This window comes from Pongo abelii, chromosome 11, assembly GCF_028885655.2.
Source record: "Pongo abelii isolate AG06213 chromosome 11, NHGRI_mPonAbe1-v2.0_pri, whole genome shotgun sequence".
NCBI classification, from domain to species: Eukaryota; Metazoa; Chordata; class Mammalia; order Primates; family Hominidae; genus Pongo; species Pongo abelii.
In genome coordinates, this window is record NC_071996.2 from 53,931,293 (window position 1) to 53,949,970 (window position 18,678).

Here is an 18,678-nt window from a genome sequence, read left to right on the forward strand (position 1 = left end):
CTGGATCTTCTTAAAACTAGTTTGAAAGGTAAGGACATGTACCAGGTTTAGGACTCTAGGAATTCTTGGAATGGTGTTTGACTAGGGAGTAATGTAGTAAAACTACATACACTTGGCATTAGGGAATGGTGAAGCTTTTTCCCATTAACCATGGAAGCTAAGAGGCAACTCTGCAATGCCATGTATCGGCAAGTGGCAGCCCCCGGGGTTTATAATCCCATCAGGCTCAGAAATTGGGCCTATTATGGATGTTGTATAGGAAAGTGATTTTGAATTAATTATATTTTTAGGAGTTTAATTATATTTAAAGTTTAAGATCTAATTTTTTAGCTCCTTTTTATTGAATTGAGATGTATACTGGTGCTTCTAAAGACTGAAGAACAGTCCCGAGAATTAGAAAAGCTATTAAAAGTTTATACTGTTGATTCATAGAAGGCCTGAACTGAGAAACTATATTAAATACCAATCTTCAGTATATTAAAAACCAAAAATGGCAGATAACTTAAGAAGCAGCAGAGGTTTCTTTGGTTGAAGATGAGATTCTCAGTTTGTTTTCATTTCATCATTTAATTTGATCAGTGTCAGCAACCTAACGTACACATACATTAGGAGGCCATCTCTGAGTCTAGTCTACCTTCCTATTCCAAGTGGTATGTTCCAGATGGAAAGTTTCATGCAGGAAAAGAAGGGTGTGTGCAAAAGTATATCCTTCAACAAATTTCCACAGCAATCTACACGTTCCAAACACAAAAATCAACAGAAAAGAATGCAACCTGGTCAGTCCCCTGACCAATGCCAAGAAAGTAGACAAGAATCAGAGGAAGACAGAAATAATGGCTTGCTGGTTTCAGTCTTTCTTACATCACTGATGAGTACATTAATTTTCTTAAGATGCCTCATCATAGGGGTGTCATAAGATGCAGCGCCGTGCCCTCTCCTTTGGCCTTTGAGGTATTCCGCCTAGAGTACGCAGCAAGACAGCAAAGTCAGAACAGGGAGAGCCCACACACAGCTGAAGCTCCCTTGGGCCCAGGGCCACACCATGAAGCTGTCAATCCGGAGACCAGCCTTTCACAGGAAGTAAATGGGACCCATGGGGTCCCATTCTCCATACGATAGGATTCACTTAGTACTAGAAATAGGAGCCTCTTGATTTTCAAAAACAATAAAGTTTTCAAAATTTCAACATCATAGTCATTTGTTTTTAAATTATAATGATATGACCTTGTACATTTAAAAACATTAACTTTTTGCATTAATAAGTTCTTGTTACATCTCATTACTCTTAGAGATTCCACTGTTTTTTTGTTGGTGGTGGTGATCCCATATCTGTTTCAAATACTTATACAATTCCATTAATTTACAATAAAATATGTTACATAGGAATTTTAAGTTTAAAAACTTTTAAAAAATAATATTTGCTTTTCACCAGTCATCTGACCCTCTTGTGTTTTAATAATTCTAACTTGTTCTGTCACTTGACATTACGGCATTATATCTTCCAAAAGATTGGAATCCCATGTTTGCTATTGCTGAAAGTCAGTCACTCACAACAACCAAATGTATATCCCAAACCTATTTCTTCAAACCGATACCTGAGAGGACAAGGAAAAAGAGGGTAGGATCTGTAAATTGGAGGAGAAATAAGATATTCTTAAGCTAAAGTCCTATAGGACCAAACTTGCACTCTGACAGGTCTGGTGGTAGATGATGGGATCTCTGAGCTAAAGTCTGAAAACCTGTCATAACCTGGGGAATTTTAGATAATTGGTCTAACAAGGGAAAATAAGTCATGTGGTAACTGGGTTTGGGCAACACATTTCTGAGTCCATTTGCTTCTCAATAATATGAGATCTGCAAGAACGTGGCATTCTCCATCAGCACCCTGTGCATACCCTGATCAAACACTTGCCAAACAAAATTTTAATGATTTATCCATGGACAAGTAATCTGAAGACATCTGCTCATCCCTACTTCCTAGCCCAGGCAGTTAATATATGTATGTTTAATGAAAAAAAAAAAATATTTTCATCTGGTTGGATTCTAGAAGTTAGAATTTCATTGCTCTTCATGTTAAATCTACCCCAGTTGACTCAAGTATGAATCAGACCCCGAGGATGAAACTCTTAAGGCCTGGGGAGAGGTTCCAGTAGGATCTCATGAGCTGATGTTTTTGTCACATAAAGATAGTTAAGCACACAGACACCCAGACAAATGCCCATAAATGGTAAAGTGGAGAACAAGAAAGGTCTAGACAGCTTAGAGGGAAATGAGAAAAGGCCCTCAGTGCACTTTTTATAACTCTTGGAAGCTTTGCAGTACTATTACAGACCCAGCATCCTTTTGCATTTTCAATCTGGAAATCACTTCTTCCTGCAAGGTCTTTTATAATCTCCTCACATGAGAGCCACCAGTGCACCCATCTGCATTACCTGGCTGCTCAGCTTGGCTGCCTTCTTGGCCATTTCTATGTCTGGGCGACCGAGCATGCTTAAGCCATGGCTGCCTTCCTTGCGGTGCTTGGCTCTGTACTCCACCTGAATCAGAGAAAACCAAAATGGGCAATAGGTGACGGTTGCCTGGCATGCCTTGACAGTGGCTGTTGGGGACTGGGGACATTTTCATGACACCCTTACCTCACTGGCCTGTTTGGCTGCCTGTGTGGCCTTCTTAATGTCTGGTCGATCAGCCACTGTGGTGTAATGCAGGTTCTCTTTGGCATCTTTTCTGTAAGCGACCTTTATTGGGGAAGAAAATGTTTACTCAAGAGAGAGGCTTTTTTTTTTTTTTTTTTTTTTTTTTGAGATGGAATCTCACTCTGTTGCCTAGGCTTGAGTGCAGTGGTACAATCTCAGCTCACTGCAACCTCTGTCTCCCGGGTTCAAGTGATTCTTCTGCCTCAGCCTCCCGAGTAGCTAGGGACTACAGGTGCGCACCACCATGTCCGGCTGATTTTTGTGTTTTCAGTAGAGACAGGGTTTCACTATATTGGCCAGGCTGGTCTCAAACTCCTGACCTCGTGATCTGCCTGTCTTGGGCTCCCAAAGTGCTGGGATTATAGGCATGAGCCACCACGCCCAGCCAAGATATGCTATCTTTCTAAAAGTCCCCATTAAGCACAATCAGCTTTTTTCCTTAAACCCAAACCAATTCTCGCCACTAACTTTTTGAAAACTACCACATAGAGGAATTAGAGTGACCACACACTGGAACAAGAGAATGCACCAATCTGGGTTCCACTGCTTCAAATGGGCCCCTGAGAATGTTGAGAGGGAAAACTTACATCACTTTGCTTCTTAGCCACTTCCATAGCATGTTTCACCTCTGGTGGCTCCAGCATGATGGAGTAGTTGGATTTTCCTTTCTCCTTGACAAACTTCTTTTTGTAATTTGTCTAAATAGAGCCAGAATTACTTTTATGAGTAAAGGAAACTGGGAACAGAGTTGGTTTACTTGAAGAACTGTGAAATCTCCAGGAAAATCCATGCTCCCCATTTTGGCATCAGTCTGGGACTTAGATAAGACCCATATTCTAGTTCTTCTCTGTCATTTGTGTCCTGCAACCCAACACTAGAACCACGTGGCAATCTTTGGAGAACCTGGGTACAGGCAAATTAAGCTCTTTTATTTACCATTTCTACCTTTTGAAAATATATGGGACCATATGGGACTCATATAATACCAAGTTTACTACAGCATTATTGATAAGGATAGAGCAGGGAGAGATTACTGAGGCCCAAAGAGGTAGTTTTACCTTTCTAAAATTGGGTAGCAGTTTAATAATAGGAGAGGCCACTCCTAATCAACAACGTTTCCTTCTGTTATTAATAGGTTAGTAATATCTGATATGGCTAGATTACATGTCCTGTAGCAAAACCCATATTTGCCATAATTGCCAGAATTGGAAAGCCAATAAATACTGGGTCATTTTAAAAATCAGGGTTTAAGATTCACATGTAGATATTGATGGTAAGAGTGAAGCTACATAAAGGAAGCAAAAGGCAACTGACAGTATTTCACCAGATTCTACAGTCAAGTGGCATTTTTGCTGCCAAGAGACTGGTGGTTGATCACTTACATCACTGACATGCTTGGTCACTTCCTTGACGTGAACAGTGTCCCGGGTCTCTGGTAGTGTTGTGTATGAGCCCTGTGCCAAGTGCTTCTTGACATGGTCCTTGTACTTGTTCTGGGGGAATCCATAGAGAGCTCGTTAAGGCATCTGCCTGGGGCGTTCTCCCAAGAGGGAAGCAGAACTCATGGGCGGCTGGGGGTTACCTCAGACACCAGGTTGCTGACAGTCTTCGCCAGCAGGATCTGAGGCGTGTCAGGTACGGCGTGGCAGGTTCCTCTTTCCTTGACATGTTTCTCTTTGTATTTCAGCTTCAGGGGCAGGAAAAAGGGCATTTCTTTAGCTCTGCTGGATAGCCTACATATTTTTATTACACCCCCAAACCACTAGAACAGCATCGTTGACAATACTAAACTCAATAAAAGATGTGATACTTGCAAATTTTGGGAAATATTCAAAAGGGTTTTTTCCTTATCTCTAGCAAGTTGTAGTTTTAATAACAATCAAAATGGATCTCGTGATGAATCTTTATATAGTCAGACTTATGTTCACAGCATGCTCAGATACGCCATTTGTCCCTCCCATAAGCCCTCCATAAGCCCATTATTATTCCTTCTTTACAGAGGAGGAAACTGTAGTGAAGGGAAAGTATGATCCCATAGAAAACAAATCATAGCGTTTCCATAAAGAGTCCAGCCAGGCCTTCAGGATCCTAATTCCTGCTGTGTGAACTCTCTGCTGGTGCAGTATAAATCAAGGACTGTCACCTGGATCTAATGGCCCCTGCACTGCTGCTGCCCTGCTTGACTGCTGGTGTCCATCACAGGATAGGCCATAATTCAGGACCCATACCTGAGCCCTGATGGAAGCAGCTCTTCTCCATCCTTCCCTGGTGTCCCTGGGGACTGTACCATGGAAGATGGCCCTGAGTGAGATTAGGCGTCATGAAAGAACTAGATACTTACATCACTTTCTATTAAAGTATTCCTGAGGGCGAGCACCGTGTTTTTGTCATCAGTGACAGAAAGCTTGCAACCCTTGAGGAACTCCCGGTCCAGCTTATATTCAAACTGTTATAGAAGAAAGGCAGAAGAAAAGGGAAGGGTCACAGCACAGGAGGAAGCTGGGCATTTGATTAAACACACAGGGTGTCCTCTTAAGGAGAGGACAAAGACTTGCTACCAGAATGAGGGGAAGAGCTTCTTGGTCCCTCACTGCATTTTGGACTCCTCCTTTTCAGCCTAGCTGCCAGGACCAAGCCCCTCCATCCCCAGTCTTCCCCCAGACTCTCCCCAGCCTCAGTCAGAACTCAGCCATTTGTGTCCAGGCCCAGCCAAAGGAGAATAGGCTCCATGGGCAGGTTTGGGTTCTGAGCTCGCCTATCACTCCCACAACCATCCTCCTCTCCTTCTCGGATGTCAAACGAGCAAGGGTTAACACTCATGACAGTGGTTATTATAAATATTATTCATTGTATTTCTCAGGTGCAGTATGCAGTTACGATCGTCTATGTCTCTCCTGTCTTACGTCGCTTTGCTGCAGGGATGACTTGGCAGCCTGGAGGAAGTCCGGTCGGTCAGGGGTCCACTTCCAGTGGGCTTTGTTGGCTTCGTACTGTTTCTTATAGTCCAGCTGTTTTTAACAGGAGAGAAAGAAATCACTTGATTCAGTAGGCTAAATTCACAAACACACACAGCACAGAGGGGCTCTTGCATTTTAAAACATCTCAAATCATGATCCCTAATGCAAGAGGGAACCCCAATTAAAATTTCTGTACAATTTATGCAGCTAGTCATCCACTCAGAGGTCATCTGTTGGGACCTTGTGGTCCCGAAATGGAGGCTAAAATTTTTAAAGGCCTCCAGGTGAAATGATTCTTCAATCTCTCTAGCTCTGCCAGTCCAGCCCAATCATCTTCAGAATCGAGTACTTTTAATTTCAAACTAAATTCAGGTTTAATTTTTAACAAAAATGATCAAACACTAGGTATTTATTTTCTGCCAGGCACTTTTCTAAGTTCTTTACAAATTACAAAACTAATTAAATGAATTATAAAATTTTATAAAATTAATTCATCTAATCTTCATAACAACTGCATGAAATAGACAGCTGAAGAACTGGATAGAAAGGTTAAGTAAACTTCCCAAGGTGAGACTTAGCAATTGGTGGAGCTGGAATTTAAACCCAAGCAGTCTGGCCTCAGAGGTGCTTGCATGCTTCCTAGACTCTTCAGGGCTGGAGAACTGGCTGCATTGGGCCAAATCTGAGCCACAGAAGTGTATGTAATTTAATTTGAGTGTCCTTGGGAGGAGCCTGCACTATTAGGCACATTTCTTTCCTCATTCTTTCTCTCTTTTTAAAATTGAGGTATAATTTATACACAATACAATGCACATGCTTTTATGTATACTATTTGATAAGGTTTTTTTCCCCTCATTTTATTTTGAAAAATTTCAAACATACAAAAATGTTGCAAGAATATTACAGAGAATACCCATATAACCTGGATTTTGCAAGGTACATTTTACTGCATTTTCTTTATCTCACATGTATCCTTCTATCCGTCTACCCTCAATCCATCCTCAGGATACATACAAGCTCTTTGCCAGCTCCTACAGGCATTCCAGTTTGCTAGCCCTCATAAATATATGTCCCCTCTAGCACTAGTGGGTAATAATTCGGTTACAATGGTTTCATTGTATAACCATTTAATATATTTTTAAGAAGTCAGTGCTCATCTAAATGCACAAAATTATTTCTGTAGTTGAGGCCTTAAGATGCTGCACCCAAGAAGAGAGTCAACGCAGGGAATATCTGAGTAGGAAGAAGGTCTAGGCCAATGCCTGATGGCACCAAATGGCTCAATGTTTTCTTCATCAGAAGAAGCAGATTGTAGAGTTTGAGTCAGGAGGAGAGCACAGGGGAAGAGAATAAAAAATGCTCAGGCACTTTCCAAAAATGCAACCTACATCTCAGAATTAAATGTCCCATTTCTCAGCCACCCACTGCAAGAGCTGAGTGGGTGTAGCATCCATGGCATGGGATGAAGCCTCCTTTGCTCTTCCCTATGCTCCTTTGTGAGGACCAATGCAGCATTTATATTTTAGCATCATTGTTCACGCTCCTGGAGCCTGACTCTTGCTTTGGAATCAATCACTAGAGCTCAATTGCCTGAAGAGATGTAAAAAGAGGCCATGTGTCCTACAGAAGCTGGTAAATCCCCCACCATGCTTGGGGAAGTTTCTGGAACTTACATTGGTGTTGACTTTGTAGGCGTCCTTGGCTGCTTTGATATGAACAGCATCTGGCTCAATGGTGCAATTGGATTTATTTCTTTGGTATACTTCTTTGTATTTCAGCTGTGGGAGGAAACACAGTGACAAGATTAATTTTTTTATAGCAGCATACTGAGCATCTTAAAAAACAAGAAATTAAATCCATGCATGACTATAGTACACAATGCTCCTTAAGACAGAATTTTAAAAATCTGCTGTGGAGCAAGGATACAGCCATGCAGAGATGCACTTTCCTATCTCAGATCAGGGCACACTGACTATGGTCATCAGTGTTGCCATATAATTTTTTTTTTTTTTTAACAGAGTCTCTCTCTGTCACCCAGGCTGGAGTACAATGGTATGATCTCGGCTCACTGCAACCTCCACCTCCCAGGTTCAAGCAATTCTCCTGCCTCAGTCTCCTGAGTAGATGGGACCACAGGCCTGCGCCACCTCACCCCGCTAATTTTGTATTTTAGTAGAGATGGGGTTTCACCATGTTGGCCAGGCTGGTCTTGAACTCCTGACCTCAGGTGATCCCGCCCACCTCAGCCTTTCAAAGTGCTGGGATTACAGGTGTGAGCCACCGTGCCCGGCCTGCCATATAATTTTTGTTTCTGTGCTTGTGCTGAAAGGACCAGTTGGACACCTATTATTCATGTTTTCCTTTCCCCAAATCAGCAAATCTTGCTTTCAGAACATCTTGATAACTGCTGATGGAAGAGAAGCCTTTCCCTACCAGCTCACCCAGACAGAATTAGTCTTGCTCTCCTTCTGTGCTCCTGCAGTTATAGCTATTATCATATCATGTTATAATTTTTTTAATCTGCCTATTCTTCCCATTAAGAAGAACCCCTTAAGGGCAAAAACTGTTTATCATCCATCATCTCATTCCTAGTGTCAGGCACATAGACAATAAATATTTGATGAATGAATGAACTGATGAATACAGCAATCATTCTACCTTTTAAAAATATATGGAACTGTATATCGTCATTGCTAGAGACATACCTAGCAAGTTTTGGTATATGTGGGTTTGGATAGGAGGGAGAGGCAAAGGGAAGGCTTAGCCTCTGCAGGCCCAACAGGCAGTTTTTCCATCCTGGGCCTGGGACTTGCAGCTTCACCCACTTTTGCTCTTCTTAAATTTCAAGGTCAAGGGCCTCGATCTGGGCTTTCTCATTAATCATTGGGGAAGGATCCTAGGTTTTAATGTGACTAAGGCCAAAATAAACTGTTCTGAGGGAGCCATAGTGGGGTTTACTAAACTGATCATAGGAATCACAATTTTCCTGGCTTCACCATAGACCTAGTTTACCAATTTACTTATCAGTATCTTTAGGAGAAAGTCATGGAAATTCATTTTTAAAAACTCAGTACCTCAGGATATGTTTAAGCCATGTGGAGAGCCATCTGGGGAGAAGTCCAAGGCATGTGGAGAGGCCACATGAAGGGGTTCCTGTCTTGTCTACACAACAGCCCAGCTCCCAGCTGGCAGCCATCACCAATGGCCAGCCATGGGAGTGAGCCACCTGGATGTCCTGGCTTGACTGAGCTCCAGGTGTCTGCCAGCAACATGGGGAGTAGGACTATTCAGCTGTGTCCAGTCAACTTACCGAATCATGAGCAAAAGAGATGACTGTTATTTTAAGCCACTAAGTTTTAGGGTGGTTGTTACACAGGAATAGATAACTGGACCAGGGTTTGTTACATCACATTAGAAGGAGGTCAAGATGAGAGGGACTGCTAAGCCATTCTAGTACTTACATCACTGACTTCATCTTTAACCTTGCGGACATGCAGCAACATGGGCGTGTCGTGGATTGTGGTGTAGCCTCTGGGTTTGGCCTTGTTGTATTCCAATTTATAAAGGATCTGAAAGATCAAAAAGCAGAAAGACATCACGTCATGCTTCTCAGTGTATAATATCAAAATATAAATGCAAAATTTTTTCCTGAGTGAATATAAAGGAAAGAGAATTCTGCGAATTTGACAGGTGCTTTCATGCTCTCTGCTAAGACCTCAGTGTTTCTAGCTGGCATGTCTGCCAGTTTGGTCACAACAACTCTTTTTTTTTTTCTTTTTTTTTTTTGAGACAAGAGTCTCACATTGCCACCCAGGCTGGAGTGCAGTGGCGTGATCTTGGCTCACTGCAACCTCCATCTCCTGGGCTCAAGCAATTCTCACGCCTCAACCTCCTGAGTAGCTGGGACCACAGGCATGCACCACTGCATCTGGCTAATTTTTGTATTTTTAGTAGAGATGGGGTTTTGCCATATTGGCCAGGCTGGTCTCAAACTCCTGGCCTCAAGTGATCCACCTGCCTTGGCTTCCCAAAGTGCTGGGATTCCAGGCATAAGCCACCACACCCGACCACAACAATTCTTTATTGGGGAGGAGAATCCTGGGCATAACAGGACATCTCGCACCCCTGCCTCCCTCCCACTAAATGGCAGTAGTCTCCCAGACTGTGACAATTTAAAATGCCCCTCCATGTTTGCAGATGCCCCCTGAGTTTGAGAAGTTATTCAGTGTTTCTTGCACTTACATCGCTGATTTGTTTGTTGACTTTTGTAGTACGCAGGTGTTCTGGAGTATCCACAATTGAGGTAAATTTGTCCTTTGATTTTTCATAGTTTTTCCTGTATTTGATCTTAATTGTGGAAGAGAAGAAAGAGCTCTTAAGAAGTTGTAGAGTGGGCTTTAAGGTATCTAATTGTCCTCTTGAAACACCAGAGTAGGAGATGGTATCTAGCTTTCTCTTTAATTCCTAACTGGAAATGTTTACTATAAATTTGTGTCTGATAGCAAAAGTGAAATGGAGTGAGCAGATGATACTACTACTAATAATTCCCTTTTTTTGTTTCCCTCCGAGACGGAGTCTTGCTCTGTCACCCAGGCTGGAGTGCAGTGGTGTGATCTCGGCTCACTGCAACCTCCCCCTCCCAGGTTCAAGCAATTCTCCTGCCTCATCCTCCCAAGTTCCAATATGTTTTATACACATGTACTCAGAGGCCCCCAGAGGTTACGAGACTGACCGAAGGGCACATTTAGACCAAATCTCAGAGCAGGACTAGAACCTGTTCTCTGGAGTCTGACAAACATTGTTTTACTCATAACATATTGTACTGAACATGTACAATCTCCAAAGGCATTTTTCCATATCAAAGATGAAACAGGGATATAAAATAAAGAATGAGTATATATGGTTTGAAGTTTTAAAATTTTTAAAAATTCGTTTTTGCAATTTTCAAGTCATAATTATTTTCATGCACAAAAGCTGTTTTAAGCAGGACAGATACAGAGAGCACCATAAAATTTCATGCACAACTATTTGAGGATCATATAAGGACAAAGGAGGAAGTTCAGGCAAACAGGATATTTATAGGGAGAGCTTAACCTCCTCATTTCACGTATTGATTTCATGGTAAACTAAAATGACAAAACAAGTTGCTAAGAGAAAAAGCTCAATTAACTTTTTTTTTGTCTGGGAAAAATGGTATTATTACTAACATTGTGTCTGGTAGTTACCAATTATCACTGTTTATTGCTGCATCAAATTTACCTTTCAGCATGTGCTGGAAAGTGCATGCTTCAGTTGGCCTTCTAAAAAGGCATTATTATCAGAGACACTGTTAACCAGTTTGTGCGGGATCAGATGTGCTGGAAATAACCTAGCAATTCAGCATCAAAGTCAAGAGGCACCATGAATATATACAATATTCATAGAGCTGCACAGTAATCCTCATCTCCCCACAACAGTTGTAGTGATAATTGAACAAGGGACACATTAGATGAAAACATTAAATATTCAGACCTTTTACATGCTGTTGAATCTACTTACTATCTTCAATCTCTAAGGAATCTATTTCTTTGAGGCAAATACTGAAAAGTATAAATTAATGTTATACCACTTTGGAAATAACACTTGAAAGAATCAGTTGATTTTATTAAGAGTTCTGAAAGTGTCAGATGATGTACAGATGACCGCTGTCCCATCACCTTTGGCCACATTCAGAGGTCATTTACAAGGAATGAATATTCACATAGCTTTACCATACGAAGCCAGCGTGGGCAGGGAGTGGGAGAGGAATCAATGAAAGCATACTAGGGGATGCATCCAAGACTTCTCAACCTCCTTCTTCACATCCCATCAGACATTACCTGGCTCCACATATGCGAATTGTAGAGAGCAGTCAACATATCTGGACGCAGAATTTCATTACATCCATGCTGCAGAAACATCTTGGCACTAGATTTATATTTTCTCTGTCCATGCAAAGAGCAGTGAAGCACAAAAGAGGCTTATGAAGACAGAAAAGAACACGGCTCTATATCCCAATCACTTCTGAGTGAAGAGATGTAGGCATACACACTTTATGTACTCACATATGTGTGGGTGAAGACATCAAATACATTATAATGTGAAGCAGAATGACTGCAATGCTTGCAGTTGGCCATTCATAGTCCTTGTGAATGGGGAATGATACAGCTAGTTTCACTTACATTACTACCAAAATAGCTTTATAGAAAAGAAGACATCTTTGGAATAGAAAGATATATAGTAAGGAGTTATGTCTTCTTTCCTTCCATTAATTTTTGTTTTTTGTTGTTTATTTTTTGCTTTTGCAACTCAATCTGCACTTTACAGTTGCAGTTTTCAAACAGGTTCTCCAGAAGAGTAAAGGATGGGAGGACCCAGCTTTTCCTTTCATCTTCACCACAGCACAAGTGAGAACATAGAGCATGGACTGGCACACTCAAATAGCTGACAGGCTCTTTGGGTGGCTAGACAGATACTTTGAAACAGAACAACCCAATATCATAGGCAGAACCTATGACATCCTTGCAGCAGACGGGACGACATCTCATGAGAAACCGGGAGCACAGTCCTGCCTGGGCCACCGGCCAGCCCCATCACAGTACCTGACTGATCTGGTCGCCTGCGGTCTTAGCCAGCAGATGTCTAGGCTCATCGACTACCAGGTGGTATTTATCTTTCCGCTGCTCATAATCAGCTCTGTATTTTTTCTGCTCAAACATCATAGCATATTATAGCAAGAGTACAACTTCAAGGCTACACAAAAATGTCTCAAGGTAAATACTCCAGAGGGCCAGAACATGTCATCTCTAGTGGCGGGCTCCCAACATACCCAAGACAATAAAAACAGGGAAGCAAAGAGAGTCAAGTGGAGGAAGATTACCTGAAGAAGGCTGGAGTGTGGGATAGGTCAGATTTATGACACTGAAATTAGAGTTTCTTGTGCCCAAACATTTTACATCTTTGCATATGATGCCATTAACAACATTAGGTTCTATGGCCTCTAATGGTATATTTAAAATAGGGTACTGATCAGCTACAGCTTTCTAACTAAGGCTGTGAGAATCTCAAAGCATAACTGATGCTAAAGCATCCATGGGAAATTTGTAATAGTCTTCTAATGCTATTAATTTATTGGATTATAAAGGAGACCTGGAAATTCTTCATGAAATAGAAAAATAGAAACAAAATATATCAAGATTGTATTCATAGGAAGCTACTGACAGTAATTCTTCAGGGTTGTCCCATCTGGAAATCTACTGAAAGTGAACTGAATCAAATGTAAAGACAACAAACAAAAAAGTCATACATTTAAGTAAATATACCATTGGCTATATTTTCATTTTTAGAAACACTGTACTAATTTTCTCACGTAATTTTTGAACTTATAGAAACCTGTGAAAAATCTGAAAATAGGAAATTAAATACAACTTTAACTATAAAACCATCCCAATGTTATAAAACCATCCAAACTAAATAAATTCATAGCTTGTTTATTTCAGCCATCTTGAGCTAAATTTAACTTAAATTATTGCAAAGATGGTTACAGGAAAGGCTGGATAAAATAGAAAGAAAAAATTTGGGTGCAAATGGATACTTCTGTGCACCAATATATGTGGGAGTAACAATGGCAATATCTTTGAAGCATGAATCACAACTATTCCTTTAGCATAGCTCTTCTAACAACTGACATTTTTGTGCCTTAGTAGAGGATACTAAATTAACCTTGAACTTCTGTGTCTTCCAAATCTACACAATATTCTATATAAGGGAGTTCTGCTGACAGTCAAGAAAATCCTTTACCTGCCTGGTATTGTCACCCGCAGGGCTTTGCTGCCCTGTGTTTGTGCAGAGGTGCTGAAGTTTGCGGGGCTCTCCCACCACTGAATGGTCCCTTCACTTGTTCTTGTTTGTAGTTTGGCAGAGCTTGTTGGATGGTTACATTATAGAGTCTTTTCCAAATCTTTAGTTAAAATGAAAACTTAGGATGGCTTTCCTGTCATTCTGTGTATTGGGCTTTAATTAAAAAAAAACTCTGAGACTTCTTTAGGGAATTGAATAGGCTTAATTGGAGCAGTTTATTCATACATACCTCATTCATCAATTGAGTTGCATACTTGAAATGCCTATTGATCGGAGAGTCGGCAACATACTTGAAATCTGACTTTGTCCTTTCAAATACTTCTTTATACTTATACTAGAAAAAACAGAACATGGTTACTTGACAGCAGGCTATGATTATCTTGAGAATGAGACATGCTGTTTATCATATGATATAATTGTGATAATTAATTCATAGAGCTAACACATATTCGATTGTTTGTTTTGAGACAGGGTTTCGCTCTGTTGCCCAGGCTGGAGTGCAAGGCACAGTCATAGCTCATTGCAACCTCTGCCTCCCAGTCTCAATCGATCTTCCCACCTCAGCCTCCCAAGTAGGTGGGACTACAGGTTGTACACCACCATGCCTGGCTAGTTTATGTATATTTTGTAGAGATGGGGTTTTGTCATGTTGCCCAGGCTGGTCTCATACTCCTGGGCTCAGGCTATCTGCCTGCCTTGGCCTCCCCAAGTGCTGGGATTACATGTGTAAGCCACAGATCCCAGCCAAGCTAACACATATTTACTGATTGTTTATTCTGCCTCCAAGGCAATGAAGGGTAGAACTGCCTAGATGTCTTGAAAACTAGCCCAAAAGTGGACACTACAAAAACACTTCCATTGAATGGATGCCAAATAGATTTATTTTCCATATTGGGCAAAAATTTAAATCAATGTCTAGTTTATTTCTATATATTATAATTATTATTTAACTTTGAAAGTATTCTCATGTGCACTTGAAGGTTTTTAGTACATTAATTTGAAGAGTTTTCCAGTAATTAATCAGATAATCATAATCTTCTAAGAGCAGGTGTGGGGTATAACCCATCTAGCATGCCACCTGTTTTTAAACAGCTTCATGAATTAGAATGGGTTTCACCATTCCACAGTGTTGTAACAAACAAAGAAGAATACGCCCTAGAATGAATTTGGCCCACAACATCTTCTTAGATGTTTTATTTACTATCTGGCATTTTTCAGGAAAAAGTTTGCTGGATCTTATTGTACAGCTCAAATGCAAGTGAATTGAATTGCTTTATATTGTAAACAGGAAAATGAGGCTATAAAAACTAGGTGGTTTGCCCCACGTCATACATTATTTGTGGATTAAAATAACCCCACTTTATATTGGCTGTCATATCAGCTTTAATAGGAGAAACCACTCAGAGACATATTAATACGGAGAGAGTTCTAGAAGAATCATGAGGGGTTGAACAGAGTTGATTTTTCATCAAATTCAAATAAATGCCTTCAGTCAATGAGGTTAAAACCCAAGAGTTTCCTAGGAGTGAACAACTAAGTATGTACTCAAACTATAAGCTCTAGAAGCCGTGATAGGGATGGAAACATGAAAGACTATTTCCTCAGTGCTAATTCTCTCTGGGTACAGGTATATGTCGAATGGATGAGGCCAATTCTCCTTGAGTATATATACCTTGCTGTAGAGAGTCTTGTTCTTTTCAGCCAGAGTGAAATCAGGGGTATCATAGGCATAGCAACCAATGCCTTTAAGCCAAGTCAGGTCTTCTTTATATTTTACCTGGGAAAAGAAGAACATCAAAGAGTTGTAAGAAGCCATCTCCAAACAGCAGTAAGTTAGTATCTATACAAGTGGAACAAACAGAAGCACTACCCCTTGAGGTATATGAAATAATAAAGTATTAAAACAATTATTTAAAAGACATTTTCAGTAATACTGACCTCTGGTATATTGTTTTATAACATATGGAAGTTTTCCATTTTTAATACTAATTAAAGCAATTCAAATTTAACAGGCATCCTAGAGAGTATATCATTAGCTTGGCAGCTATATTTTCACACACAGAGCTGAACTTTCTAAGTGAGCATTGTTATGTGTCTTAATTGCTTCATGAAGTTGTCACTTCATTGGATCAAAATAGGCTATTTCCTAGATGATATATATCACTTCCAGTCCTGTAATATGATATCATACATTTAGGAGAAAAATGAGGTTTATAAATTTGAATATATATTTCCTTCTCCCAAGTTGAAATTCACTCACTTAGCAATTGAGTTTTATGATTTAAACATCCACACACAAAATCTAAAATCTAGCCAAGGGTTTCTTCAGTTTTTATGCTGTGTATGATTTCAGAGCTTATATGGGAATATGAATTTATATGTGAAAATAGAAGATGTCAACACTCACATCACTGACTGCGTCAGTGACTGCTCGGTGGTGGAAATGCTCTGGACGATCAGGAATGGACCTCCAGATACCCAACTGGCTCATGTAGTTCTCCTTGTATTTTATCTGTTATAAAAAACACAAAGACAGCTGTAAGTCTTACCCAAAGTTAATGTAAATATGGCTTCTTTCTGGAGAATTGTAGAAGAGGGAGGTTGCTAAAAAATATATGTATATGTATATGGTGAGTTGTAGAGCCCAACACAAGTAGAAATATTTAGGGACATACTTTACTGATGTCATCTGTGACTTTGCGATGATAGACAATGTCTAGGGCATCTTTCACCGTGTGGTATTTCCCTTTGGTCTTTTGAAACGTTTCTTTGTAGCGTAGCTAGAAAGAGAAAAAGCACATGAATTACAAAAAAACTACCAAGTTAAATAATTGAGCTCTTTTAAGCTTGAACTCTCTTGTCTTCTTTCTGGTTTTCCCATGAATACATTTAGGAAAAATTTAAAAGCTTATTTCAGACCCTAGAAGAGAAAAAGAACACTAGGGAAAACTAATGAAATCCAAAGCAACTATGAAGTTTAACTGATCATAATGTATCAATCTTGGTTCACTGATCATGGCAAATCTATGATGGTGATATAGGTGTTAGCAACAGGAGGATATGGGTGTTCCCCTGGGTGTGGGGTATGTGATAACTCGTATAATTTCGATAAATCTAAGGCTACTTAAAATAAAAAGTTTAAATATAAAACACAAACCAAAAGTTCATTTGAGAGAAAAAAAAAAACCCCAAGCAAACAACATTGTTGAGCCCAAGATATGCTAATGTACATGGAAAAGGGAAAAAGGTTTAGCTTCTAACTCCTGGTATTAAAATGCCTTCTTCACTAAGCAGTCTTAAAACTTTATTTCATTATAATCTTTATCTTTGTGATATTTCAAGAGAAAACAGCTCTGATTCTAACCTGAGAATATCATAAATGATTCATCTAATCTACACAAGATGGGTGCTTCTCTGCACAACCTATTTTCAACGTCAAACAGTTCTTTTCTTTTGGGGTAACTGAGCAAGCACACAATGAAAGTTGTCTTTTCTTTGACTTTGTAATTTTGTTTTTTAGATGGATCATAAGATTGTTTAGATCTACTTGTGGGGCTAACCACGGTTAATACTGAATTAAATGCCAGATACTACCCTTGTTACATTAGACTATTGTAAAGATTAGAGTTATCAGAATTGCTACTGATAAAGCCCGAGGGATGGTGCTGTCCAGTGGGGCATGATGAATCCCAGGGCCAATTTCAATGTGTGGTCACCACTGTAAGATATTAATTCAGCTTGGCTCAAATAAATATTCAACATTAACTTTGAAGTGATAATGATGAAGGATGTCACAAGAAGACTAAAAATATCCTAGAAGGTAGTTTTTGAGGGGAGTATATGATTTTTTCCCAGCTTATATTTTAAGCACTAACTGGCATTGCCTTTTTCTAACTAGTAGGCTCTTCTCTGCTCCAAATAAAAATTCCTAACAAAATTATGGAACTGAGATATTGTTCACATTTGCTGTGCCTTCTCTTTTCTGCTTCGGGCTTACTGCAATTACCTTAAGATGCCTTGAAATCCTAGAGCTATGTTGCTAAGTTGAGGGGGTCATGAAGTTGGCTTGATTTTTGGCTCAGTTTAAGTCCCAACATGTCTAGTCCTCTAGGGGTGTGGCTCTGGTAATGGGTACAGTGAATTCCTGGTTGGACCCTGAGACACAAAACCCGTAAGGACTGGCTATTTACCTTGGATTCACTACTTCACATCTTCATTAACAGATTATTGACAGATTATTACCATTAAAAGGCAGCCTTGCCCTCGATTGTGTGATATGGAAAATGAACGTCTGTCCCCCCTAATTTTAACCACTGTGTCATGCATCATTCACATGATCTATATGCAATTAAGAGAAGAAAGGGAACAAACATTTTCTGAGTGTTAACTAGGAGCCCAGCAGCATGCTAGACACATATACATTATCTTGTTTGGTTTTATTTAATTATCACAATTCTCATTGTCATTCCACATATATGAAAAGAGACTCGGAAAAATTAGACAGATGATATAGAGTCATACAGCAGGCAAGTAACAGCATCAGGATTTGAATCCATGTCTGGCTGACTGCCAGACCATAATTTTATGGATAAGTAAATTAACTGTCAAGTATCCCCAGAAAATGCTACTGAAGAATTACAAGAAAGGGTCATATTTTTACTCAGGAGAGAATTGAGAAGAATAGGCTTCTGGTATCTCTCAGCTATTTTGCCTGACTAGTATTGTTTGGGCACTTTTTTTTTCTCCTTAAAAAAAAATGTGTTTTTTTCCCGGGCCATGATTTAGAACTATGGATATGGCTGAAATATGTTATGTTTCTTAGGTACTTCAACCTCAGCTCTCCCTATCACAACAGAAGAAAAAAGGAAGGGATGCATACATCACTGGCATTCCAGTAAGCCCTCTTGGCTCTGATGAGGATTGGCGTATCTGGAACCGGAGTGTACTTGTCCTTCATCTTTTCATATTGAATCTTGTACTTTTTCTGAGAAATAAATACAGAAGAGAGAGACAAGCTTAAGTGTCTTCCCAATTTACAACCAAGCCACAGGTCTTGTGGAGGGCACAATGTGTTAGACACTTTAAGAGAATAGCCCTGCCTTTTGTGTTTTGATGATGCTGAGCACCATTTATAGTAATGAGCTCTC

General features: G+C 40.0%; 1 protein-coding gene and 1 long non-coding RNA gene across 3 annotated transcripts in view; one reads left to right on the top strand and one right to left on the bottom strand.

Moving 5' to 3' along the window:
* Window positions 1-18,678, bottom strand: part of NEB (nebulin) — a 252,744-nt gene that overhangs the window by 36,486 nt on the left and 197,580 nt on the right. The window contains exons 136-152 of one of the 2 annotated variants that reach the window (XM_024243154.3): window positions 18,411-18,515; window positions 16,207-16,311; window positions 15,939-16,043; window positions 15,204-15,308; window positions 13,761-13,865; window positions 12,274-12,378; window positions 11,512-11,616; window positions 9,896-10,000; window positions 9,115-9,222; window positions 7,327-7,431; window positions 5,600-5,704; window positions 5,038-5,142; window positions 4,279-4,383; window positions 4,079-4,189; window positions 3,284-3,394; window positions 2,637-2,738; window positions 2,433-2,537 (exon numbers count right to left, since the gene is read on the bottom strand). In XM_024243154.3, the coding sequence (XP_024098922.3) occupies window positions 2,433-2,537; window positions 2,637-2,738; window positions 3,284-3,394; window positions 4,079-4,189; window positions 4,279-4,383; window positions 5,038-5,142; window positions 5,600-5,704; window positions 7,327-7,431; window positions 9,115-9,222; window positions 9,896-10,000; window positions 11,512-11,616; window positions 12,274-12,378; window positions 13,761-13,865; window positions 15,204-15,308; window positions 15,939-16,043; window positions 16,207-16,311; window positions 18,411-18,515 (1,797 nt within the window). The remainder of the gene's footprint in view (window positions 1-2,432; window positions 2,538-2,636; window positions 2,739-3,283; window positions 3,395-4,078; window positions 4,190-4,278; window positions 4,384-5,037; window positions 5,143-5,599; window positions 5,705-7,326; window positions 7,432-9,114; window positions 9,223-9,895; window positions 10,001-11,511; window positions 11,617-12,273; window positions 12,379-13,760; window positions 13,866-15,203; window positions 15,309-15,938; window positions 16,044-16,206; window positions 16,312-18,410; window positions 18,516-18,678) is intronic. The other variant, XM_054548869.2, reaches the window with a different exon arrangement.
* On the top strand, window positions 5,127-18,476 carry LOC134759595 (uncharacterized). Its single transcript, XR_010136035.1, has 4 exons — window positions 5,127-5,643; window positions 9,984-10,055; window positions 11,999-12,336; window positions 18,354-18,476. It is a non-coding gene; the product is annotated as an uncharacterized LOC134759595 (long non-coding RNA).